Here is an 11908-nt window from a genome sequence, read left to right as displayed (position 1 = left end):
TGCAAAAGCTTTCAAGTTTTGTGGAAACTATGCAAAGAATCAAATAGGGAAACTTTTACTTTTTTTCAGATTTTATGCAAAAAGCTAGTGATAGCAAGCATGCATCCATATATAGATGTGCATGTGTGTGTGTGTATATATACACACATATATATTGTGTGTGTGCAGATATAGATGGATATAGGTATAGATATAGATCATACATTCTAATTAATTTATCAGAAGCAAACCACTTTTTCTATAGTTGCACCATATTTATATCACTTTTTACTAAAAATGATGTTATAAGAAAATTGAATGTATTTTGAGATTTATTCTTATGCTTACGATCAATTTTGCAATATTGCATTTCAGTCCACCTTAGGCTAAGCCTAGTGTTTTGCTTTGGTAGATTTCATCCAAGACATGCATTAACTAAAAAAAAAAAAAAGAAAGAAAATAAATTTTAAATAAAATATATAAATTAGAGAAAATGATAGATATGAAAAATAAAAATTAAATAAAAATTCCAGCTACATATAACCCAGAATCCCAATTAAAAAAATATATGTAACTCAATATTTCGTGCAATCCAAGAAGGAGTCGGAGCATCAATTGGGGACCAAAAGACCAAATTATACCTATTAATGACTTATTTCTGATTCCAAGTTACTATTAATTATTATTAGTGATAAGTCATTTCATATCACAAGTTAATCATGGGAAGCGACAAACAAAAGAAGTTAAGGATATTCCACATGTTTATTCATAACAATGGTTTATGTACACAGGATTTTTTTTTTGCCCCCTCCTCACTAGCTTATTTGCTTTCTACAACACCAACAAGCAGCAAGATCTGCTTCAGAAAAGCAGTGGTGAGGGTGAGATTAATGGCCAAACCTGCACTAACATTTAGTTGAGGCCAAGAGGTCATATATTCAAGTCCTGCTTGGGGGGGGTAACCATTGTAAACTTATTGGTACCGAGGAAAGTAAGCCAAGTGGTGAATCTATCGTTGCCTCTGATAACTACCAAGTGACACTTTACAGTGGTCTATTGCAGCGTTTATAGACCTATCCATCTCCATGACTCCTTTTTCTCTTACATTTGTGTGATATGGTGACTGCAGAATTGAGGTTGGGTAGACCCCAAAATTTGGACTTCCCCTGCCTAAATTTGAACTCAGAGCATCAAAAGCATCTAATTTCTCGGCATCATTGATATCTGAAATCATTAATTTTCTTGCATGTTGGTTGTGAGTGTTGTTAGTTTTATTATCAATGTTGTTGCTGTTCTGGCTGCCTCTGCTCTTCCAAGGTAGTGTCCATTTGTAAGATGGTAGCACAAGTTTCCAATGCCTAGGACTTTTTTTCTGCTTTATATAATTGCTTCCTCTGTTAGCAGGGTGGTAGAAAGAACAGTAAGACTTCATTGTAGAGATAAAAGATAATCGAAACTTTTCTGGTGGAAATTTGATCAAGAACTTCATCATGCCACCATTAAGAAGCCACATGATCTTAGAATGTTTCCTGTAATAATGTCAAAATTAGATTTTATGATAAGGCTAAGTTTGCAAAAGATTAATATGTAATGACTCTCTGTATGCCATGACGAAAACTACAGCCATCAAGCTTGCTACCAATAATTAGAGTTGGCAATATCTTTGCTGCATACATTTGAAAAGAAGAAAAATACAAGTTTTAGAATTCAACAAAGTAGGTAAAACGGAAATAGCTTCATATCATACTTGAAATGGGATTGGGAGCCATATCACCATCCAAAACAACTTAAAGACATAGAGCCCAAGCACATTCTTAACCATGCTAATGATCTATAAAGAACAAAAAGTGCCTACATAAAACCACAAAAAATGGGGAAAAATCACTGGAATATGAATTAAGAGTGGCTTTGACCATTTAACCAGATGCAAGCTAGAAATAGGAAATTGCTCAAGCCAACAATAGGAAATATTATAAGACCAAGATATTTCCAAGCAGTTGAAACCTTTCTATCTAAATGAACAAAATGGAATACTAATTTTCCAGCTGGTTTCATTGCTGGCCGTTTAAGATGAGGGCTTGTTAATCAAAAAATTTTATTTCTGGTTCTCCTGGTTTGATGGCGATGTAGTTTTTTAGTCCCTGTTTTATGTATAAAACTATCACAGAACATGAACAACGTACATAACAGGGATAAAAGTTGACATGGCCTGGACTTGACATCAAGTGGCAAAAAACCGAGGGCCTTCCCCAATTAATTTTCCTATATATGGACCTTATCGTTACTTCTTACAAGGGCCAGAATTAATGGGTTGATCAAGCCAAACTCGAGCTCTTGGAATTACGGCTTGAGGCTTGACCTAGAAGTTTGAGGATGCCATCCAGACCATTGCCTTCACCAGGCCCTTCCTAGCCTTTTCTCTGTCTAATATGAGTTATTATATGCTAAAAGATTCTCTTCTCAGCTTTTCTCTGTCTAGAACTTCTTTTTTTTTTGAGATATAAAAGGAGACTAATGTGCATCAGCACAATAGTCACCAAAAATTTATTATAAGAACTTTGAATAGTGTTAAATATGCCGTTCCTAGCTTTTTCATGTGTATCCATCTCCTTTTTCTTTTTTTTAGTAAGATTGGATTTATTAAATCAATCTAGAGCAAATATATCCATAAAAATTAGAAAATAAAATATCTGATAAATTAGAAGGAATATCTATCACGGCAGACCACAGAAGATTCTTTCGCTCTACCTCTTTGAAGAATGCGGAAAAGTACCTTTCCTAACTTTTTCTCTTGGTCTATTTTCTCTATCTATTTATCGAAAAAGTCCGACATAGAGGAAGGCTAACGTAGCATTAGCTTTTGTCTTTCCTAATTGACCTTCAAAAATCCGCATCATTTTGGTACCCTTTCAAATGGTTCATTTCACCTACCAAGACCATTCTGGCCAAGACGTTGAAATCTTAGGCCAATGCTGGCCACCCAACAGTAAAAATGGAAGACTAGTAAACCATCCCTCAATCCAAAAGCCCATCAATCAGACTTTCAGGATTCTTCCTCGGGTAAGACTAATATATCATTGTTGACAAAAAAAAAAAAAAAAAAAAAAGAACCAATCAGCTTCAGCTAACCAACAGTCACAAGTTGCTCACATACCTGAATTGAGTTGGCTCCTCTTCGTTGAACTCGCCGGCTAACCTCCGGTGGTCACCACTGGCTCCATAGTTATCTGGGCTCAATTCCCTGCATCTAAGAAGCTCGACGGTAAGAATATCCATAGAGTTATAAGCAGCAGAAAAACTAGCCCTAGCATTTGGAGCCTGCGAGCTCTCTCTGTTGACACCATAGATGTTCTTGAGTGGAACTATTTGCCCGTCGTGGAAGAGCTCATCAGCCGGGCTCTGATAGCAAAATTTAGATGAAGATTGAGATGGCAAAGAGATTTGGAACTCAAACTCATCAGACTCTGATGTCTCCTGATCAAGGTTTAAGTCGATGTAAGAGTCTTCCTCATCATCGACGAACTCTATTAGCACAGCATCTGGCTCATGAGAACTGCAAGTGATGCCTTCTCTGATATCTTGAACTTTGCTGAGATCCATGAGGGAGGGAGGGAGGGAGGGAGAGTGAATAAGAAGTTTGTTTACTATGGATAAGATCAAAGGAAGTCAGAGAAGAAGGCTGCTGTTATTATAATTGTTAGTTTTTGTCCTGGTCTACATTGTCTAAGCTCTGGGAATCTACATACAGGGATGCGCTAATGCTATTAGAAAAAGTTGTGACACAAGATTTCCAGTCTCTATCTTTTAGTCTCATACAACATCAGATGCTGATGAATTGGTCTCTTGATTAGGCATTACAATTCGTTGATCAATAGACTTTTGAATGAATCATCCAAATCGACGATATCGGCTATTACTCCACCAACCTATCAAGCTTTTGGAATGCACGGGCACTCCAAATTAGACAGGTTCTTAGCATCAGATGAACGTTATACCGTTATAGAAAGCTGGAATGGAAATTTTCTTTCCTAAGACCAGAGATTTAAGTACGTAAAGAATTGGAAGGGCGGCTGTCAGGAAACATTATCTGTATGTATTTGTAGGCATGCTTTGACCCAAAGCTACGATGGTGGCTGATTTGATAATTGATAGGTGGGAAGGTGAAAGTTCTTGAATAATTCCACCACAACGTGATGCTTGATCATGTATGTATGTATATGCATGCCAATTTATTTGAGCAGTGTTGGACAATTGGTGTATGATTTTATGATATTTATGTTTATTTTGGAATTAATTATTTACTATTTTATATCTTTAAATTATTTATGTTAGTATAGATGTGCATAAATTCTTATTGAACTATCAACTCATATGATCTCTTTATTTTCTTTCAAAGCTGCATGATATTTAATACTCGGCTACGATTTGAGAATCTAGTGAGAGAATGAATAATTAGTACATCGTTGATGCTCATCATATGATTAAAATTTGTAATTGAACCACTCATATTACTTGTGAATGATGAATTATTTTATTTTCTTATCAAATAAGATTTATATTTCTCAATAACATGGAGATTTCAATAATTTTATATATTTTGCATATTTTTTTTGGATCTTATTTTAAAAAGCATGTCACATTATCTTGTGGTCAATTCGGATGATAGATTTGGAGCATAACAAAAATATAGACGGTTACTCATGGATGTTATAAAGAACAAAGTCTTGGATATACTAGATGTAAAGCCTCTTTTCCTGGTGCTAATTGGTGGATGTTGTTGGTTAGATTGTCATATCATATCACCATCCACTAATACTTTCTGCTCGTGGATTTTGTTTTTTTTGGAGGATAAGTGAGCTGAAAAGGCCATCCAAAAGGCTTTTCAAGGAATTAAAGGCTGATTTAGAGAGAAACTTTTCTCGTGCATGAACATGAAATTTCTGATTTCTAATGATATTGAGCCTTGCCCTCATCTTTATTTTTCTTTCCTTCTCGTGTTTAAAGGTTTTCCGGTACTTCTAGCAAAAACAAAAAGTTCTTTGCCCTTGTAAAAGAAGAAAAAGTAGAATATTTTTTTCTGTGAAAAGTCTTGCTCCAAGGAATAGGATGACTCCAACGTATGGTAAATTATTTTTCTTCTTTTTCCTTCCATGTTGTGCTCAATCACAATCAAATATCCTCTCCCTGTTTTGGAATTTTTTGAGTATTCTTTCCTTTTCTACCACTCCTTCCTTTTTCTTTCTTCTTACTTTTTGAAATTTGTTATATTTTTTTTCTTATTATTTTCTTTTCTTACAGCATTTTACTCCTCACTCTTTGTAATTATTTCATTTGCTAAATAAAATAATAATACTTATTCCCTATTTTTTTATTAAAAATAAAATTATTACAATGACACGTACTCTCTCAAGATAAAAATATTACAATGACATTTGCTCTCTCGCATCATAGTCATCAAGCAATTTACATCAAATGATGCAAATCTGTATCAAACGTAATTGCACATGCATATGAAACAATCCAAAATTTTATTTCATAAATGCTAAATTCATACAATAAAAATCATATGAAAAGAAAAAAAAATTTTTTACTAGAATCATATTCAATGCAAAGCAGTAGGTGCTTTTTTTTTTTTTTAGATATAAAAAAAATTAATATGTATTAACATAATAATCATCAAAATTTATTAAAAAAAAATAAAATAAAAAAGAAAGAAGAGTCCCCAAAACAACAAGGAGAAAAAAAAAAAATCAACAATTCAGAACTCTAAATATCACATCAATATTTAAAATTTATTTTTTTTTAATATTAAAATTTTAGAAGAAATTTCCGTCAACAGATGCCTTTCTCAATAATGATATATGATTCACGCGGTACGGAGGACTTCTAGCCCAGACGCGGTAGCAAAGCCAAGCACTTCTCGTACGAATAGTTTGCCATCCCTGTCTGCTAGAAGAAAATAAATTATGCCGACAACTTCTCTCAAACAATTTAATTAGATCTTCCAAATCTCGCTCCAATCCCAAAGTTTTTCTTGTCTCATATAACGCTCTTACCACCCGCTAACCCCATAATTAACGCCCAAGTAACTCTCTTACTACTTTTAAATCCCTTTTATTAATTCCTAATTGGACATTATACTCTAAATTGGGAAATTATATTCCGCATCCAACCACGTGCCACCCCCACCGTTGCCTTTCCTATAAGACCCTCCCCCACCCCACTAATCCCAAGGCCCCAATCAATTGCTTCCATTGAGAGGGAGAGAATAGTCTCTTTTTCTTGCCGCTCCTCGCGATCCGATCTCGATGGCGAACTCGACGGCCCCGCCGATCTCCACGCAAGTCGCCCACCCGTCGCCGTCCTTCCGGCTACGCTCCGAGAGCCTCAACAGCCTCCGCCTCCGGCGCGTGTTCGACCTCTTCGACCGGAACGGCGACGGCGAGATCACGATCGAGGAGATCTGCCAGGCCCTCGACCGCCTCGGCCTCGGCGCCGACCCCGCCGAGCTCACCTCCACCGTCACCGCTTACATCCGCCCCGGCGCCGCCGGCCTCGCCTTCGACGACTTCCAGTCCCTCCACCGCACCCTCGGCGACGCCCTCTTCGGCGACCCACCCTCCGGTGGCGAGGCCGCCGAGGAGGAGGACATGCTGGAGGCCTTCAACGTGTTCGATGAGAACGGCGACGGCTTCATCTCCGCCAAGGAGCTCCAGATCGTTCTCGACAAGCTCGGCCTCCCCGACGGCCAGAGCATCGACCGGGTCCACCAGATGATCTGCTCCGTGGACCGCGATCGCGATGGACTGGTGGATTTCTCCGAGTTCAAGCACATGATGCGCACCATCACCGTCCAGTCCAACTAATCGATTAGTATTAATATAGCCAACTCCTTCTAATTCAAGCTTAGCGTTAATGTATCGTATGTTATTTAGGTATGCTTGTTTTGATGCTTTGACCAGTCAATCGGAAGGGTGGAAATTTATTATGTTAATAATTTTGCTATTAACATCATTGTGTCCGGACAAAATTGGACACGTGGTGGCGACGTTTGTTATGTTTTGGATAAAAATGACTGATTGGTATCGGTTAATTTTGCTTTTATTTTTTATTGTTTAAGTTAATCATTGTGTTAAAACAAAATGTGGTGCATTAGATTTAAACGAGGTAGGATGTGAAAGCTTAGCCAATTAGTGCGGATGCTCTTTTTGTTGATTGTTTTGTTACTCAATGTGGAAGTGGTTGAAGTGCTGTTTCGTCTGTAGCATGAAAGGAAAGTTTATTATTATTATAATATTGGGCTGCCATTATGCTGATTTTAGAAGTCTTTCATTGTACTGCTATCTGTCCGGACATGTATATTTATGAATTTGGGCATCATGGTATGAAGCACATAGATCCCATCCGGAGCAAAGAAGCATGCTCATGTCAAATCACATGGCAGAGAAAAAGCTCGCGCGCCGGTGAGAATCTAGATATTAAAACAATGAATAAAATTATAATAATATCTTTTTAACGTTGGTCCGACCTCAAAGATACCGACTTTAAGTATATATATCTGATTGTGGATAGTTGGACTCTGTAATAAAAATGGATGGTCTCCGTTCTAACTACTTAATTAGAAAGAATTTTATTCTCATTCTAATCTTATAGATTGTGGAGGAATTGAAATGTCTCAATCTTTACTCTTTTTTAACATTCAAATTCGATTTCAATTCCAAATGATTCAATCATGAACAAACATGTTGGAAGGTATAGTCATTCTTGATTACCATTCCAATTTATTTCGATTATGATTCTCAGTTTGATTTTGGATGCAAACCAAATATGCTCTAAAAAGCTTCAAACGGATGCCTAAGTTTGCAAACTATTCCAAACTAGCCTTTCGACTAACTAATGGATGACTTTAGTCTATCATTTCGATTGATGAAAATTTTCTCTCCATCTTTTAGTCTCTGCTGACATCTTTATAAGATTTGTGCAAGTGGATGAATAATCTAGATCATTTTCGATCACTTTGAGATATGTGTAAATGGATGAATATTCAGATCATCCATGCTATTGCTTTGAAATCTATGTAAGCTGATGGATATTTAAATTGTTTCAAGTTCTATGCAAGTAGATAAATAATCTTAATCATCTATTAATCATTTTGAGACCTATGCAGGCGATGAACATCTGATCATCCGTGCTTGCTTTAAGATCTATGAAGATAGATGAATATCTTAATAATCCATGATTGCTTTAAAACCTATGCGATCGAATAAATATCTAGGTCATCGATGGTTGCTTTGAGATTTTGTAAGCGGATGAATATCCAAATCATCCACAATTACTTTAATATCTATAAAGGCATCATTCCTTTCAAATCATCTCTTCTTTTGTTCTTTTTCATCCTCCAAATTGCTAACAACTAGTAGAGAGCATATGCGATAGCACTAATGAAACTCTTACAGTAGCACCTGAAGCATAGGCACTTCATTCCCTCTCAACTTTGATGAATTGCACTTTTCTTCCCAAAATCCAGGGCTCTGCACCCTCCTAAGCCCAAACATTCCCTAATCTCTCGATCTCCGGCTTTAAATTCCACCCCAATAATCTCTAATGTGACCTTTCCGAATATCCTAATTTATTTTCATCCCACTAGACCCCGATCTCTCAAACTCGAACCATCCACAACACCCCCACCCCTCCTTTTTGTCTCTGTTGATGATGTTGGAATCTTCAATAATCGAAGCCTCCTATCAATGGGGAAGGTGATGCCTATGGAATCAAAGTGGGGGAAAAGCCCTTCTTTGTCTCCCTATTTGTATGAATCTAGATCATCCACCCAACTTTGAGATCCATACAAATGGATGAATAATCTAGGCTTTGAGATCTGTACAAATGGATGAATAATCTTAATCATCCATTGATCGCTTTGAAATATTTATCGAAGGATATGAATAATCTGGATTTTCCATAAGATTGCTTTGAGATATATTTAGGCAATAATCTAAGTCATCTATTAGTCACTTTGAGATATGCGTAGATGGATAGATGTCCTGATCATGTATTATCGCTTTGAGATCTGTGCAAATAGATGAACAAAGGAGTTTGAATCATTTTAAGATATATGCGATGGATGATCTAGTAGCGGATTCATATAAAGGAAGATGAGTCCTGATACCACTCTGTAATGGATATCTTTTTATAATATGAAGGGGAGTTTGATATGAGATGACCGCATGGCACTCCTTTGTTAATAGATATAGACGTTTTGGAGCAGTTTGTAAATTTGAGGGATTCATTTTAAATTTTTTTAAATCCAGAAAGTTTATTTGAGATTGATCCAAAGTTGAGGAGTATGGCTCTAAAAGTTTTTCTTAAATAATATATAAAAAATATATTATAGATAGATTATAGTTCAGCTATCCGTCACTTGGTTTGAAAATATTCGCACTTTTTTCCCTAGTTTCGTTACACAAGACAAGGAAAGGATTAGGGGCATCGTTGCTGAGAGGGGATCCTCCTTTTTTTCTTCCGTCTCTGGCCTTGGAAAGATAAGTACAATGAAAGTGCATGCAGACGGATGATGTTTTATTTTTTATTTGGGTAGGGTCTTTTTTTTCTAGTAAGGTGCCACAAATATTAAATATACACTTCAAGGATAGGTAACACTAGAGGAATCAAAGAACAAAATATCATAAGGTGCAGCGATCGATGTAATAAATTCTCAAATCATGAGGTGGAACCTGTTTTCAGTATTTACTCTTTCGAAGTGGTTCCAAGTCTTTTCCGTTATGTACCAATAGAATTAGTTTAGTACGTGGATAATGAAAATCCAAATAGTGACTGCTATTTAGTTTCTGTTTGGGGTTGCCGTTGGTAAACAAAAATTTTAAAAATATAATTTTTAAAAAATATAATTTATATAAAAAATATTTATTATTTAATAATTATATTCATAAAATATTTTAAATTTTATTATATATTTGATAATTAAAATAAAAAAATATTTTTGATACTATAAAATGACAATAAAAGATATTGCATAATATTGTATAATAGAAAAAATATTATATAATATTATATATTAAAATATTATTATACTATATAATATTATTATCATATAATATAACATAGTATTATAATATAATTTATAATGTAATATAATATATTAATTATAATCTAATGTAATAATAGATTATAATATTATATTATATTATAATGTTATTATAGATTATATTATATATCTATAACATAAATATTATTATATTTTAAAATATTATTTTATTATATAATATTATTATTATATAATATAATATAATATAATATATACTATAATATAATATTATTATAATTATGATGTAATATATAATGTAATATAATATAATATACACTATAATATAATATTATTATAATTATGATATAATATATAGTGTACTATAATATAATGGATTATAATCTAATTTAATAATAAATTATAATATAATAAATTATATTATATTATTATAGTATAATAATATTATATTATTAATAAATTTTGTTATCTAAAATTATATTTCAATAATATTATAATACTATAGTATATTATATTATATATTTATAATATATCATAATATTAATTTATTATTATATCATATTATATTTATAGTATAATAATATAATATAATATAATTATAAGATTTATTAGTGGATATTTCTGTCATTAAAAAATTTATTTAAATCAAAATAGCTTTTCGATATTAACTAGAAAGTATTTTTGAAGAAAATTTTAAAATAGAGTTTTCTCCAAATAGGACTTTTCAACTTTCTGATAAAATTAAAATATTTTTTAATTTTTTATCAAATATTATTTTATTATCTTAAAAAAATTTTAATTTTTATTAAATATTATTTTATCATCTCAAAGTATTTTTTGAAGATCAAAAAATATTTTTCAGTATTCTAAAAGATTAGTCAAACAGTATCTTAGTCCCGTGTCTACAAAAATTATTGTTATACAAAAAGGCAAAGGTGGTCAATTTATTAGCTATCACATCAAAATGAGCTTAAAATTAAATTATTTACTGTTTTTTTTTTTATATATACACGTTACCCTGATAATAATGGTTTCTGAGCTGGGCTTTGGGTCTACAAGTTTATTTAAACACTACCTACTAATGCGAAAAATAGCCGCGCCTAGGCCAAGTGGTTACCGTATTTTCTTATGAATTGGATTTTTTAAACTAACCTAGAATAAATACATCCATATGAGTCATAAATTAAAATGATCGACAATTCAAAAGAAATATCAATCACGACCATTGATAAGGTGCTTCCAGTATGCTTGGCTACATATATCTCCATTCAATTTACAGCATTATTAGTTTCTTTATAGGCATGTGTTGCTTCGTAAGACTGTAGAGTAACCTCCATTCTCCAACGATCTTATCTCAAAGGATGGGTGATAGAATCTAAAGATGGTGAACCAGATAGTGACCTAATAACTGTCAAGAGGATTTAAGAAGCTTTAAAAAATTTTATAACATGTGACAAACAATTATGCTATAGAAATAATAGTGTCAAACAATTTAACACTACCCACTGCAAGCAATGCACCACTCATACTTGTAATGAGAAAGCTTGCTCCATCAGAATCTTCATTATTTTTAAAGCTACCATCAAAGTTGATCTCAAGGAACCAGAGGATGATAGCTCTTATTGGGATAAATCAACTGACCTCCGACTCTGACTCTACATTGGCCGCATGAACACATTACACCGACTCATGATCGATGAACTGATCGATAGTCGGCTACTATCAACCAACAACTGACAAATTGGTTAACTCCCGATCGAAGATCATCGACATATCAGAGTTACCGACCGATGTTCATTCGGATCTACTACCGACTTATCAGTATTACCGACATATAGTCAGCCTATCTTCTCAACATATCCTAAC

The 11908-nt window shown here is 33.8% G+C and overlaps 2 protein-coding genes across 2 annotated transcripts; one reads left to right on the top strand and one right to left on the bottom strand.

Annotated features, from left to right (window-relative positions):
* Positions 1 to 855: 855 nt before the first annotated feature.
* LOC109505851 (uncharacterized) lies at positions 856 to 3623 on the bottom strand. Its single transcript, XM_019850582.3, has 2 exons — positions 3134 to 3623; positions 856 to 1508 (listed from the first exon to the last, which is right to left on the bottom strand). Exons 1-2 carry the CDS (start codon positions 3577 to 3579, stop codon positions 989 to 991), a joined length of 966 nt encoding a protein of 321 aa, XP_019706141.1. The 5' UTR covers positions 3580 to 3623; the 3' UTR covers positions 856 to 988.
* Positions 3624 to 6193: 2570 nt separating this feature from the next.
* LOC105046031 (calcium-binding protein CML42) lies at positions 6194 to 7083 on the top strand. The gene has a single exon (XM_010924514.4). The coding sequence runs from the start codon at positions 6288 to 6290 to the stop codon at positions 6843 to 6845; it is 558 nt and encodes a 185-aa protein (XP_010922816.1). The 5' UTR covers positions 6194 to 6287; the 3' UTR covers positions 6846 to 7083.
* Positions 7084 to 11908: the final 4825 nt, after the last annotated feature.

Source organism: Elaeis guineensis, chromosome 5 (assembly GCF_000442705.2).
Source record: "Elaeis guineensis isolate ETL-2024a chromosome 5, EG11, whole genome shotgun sequence".
In the NCBI taxonomy this organism is placed as follows: Eukaryota; Viridiplantae; Streptophyta; class Magnoliopsida; order Arecales; family Arecaceae; genus Elaeis; species Elaeis guineensis.
This window is presented reverse-complemented; position numbering and strand designations above follow the sequence as displayed.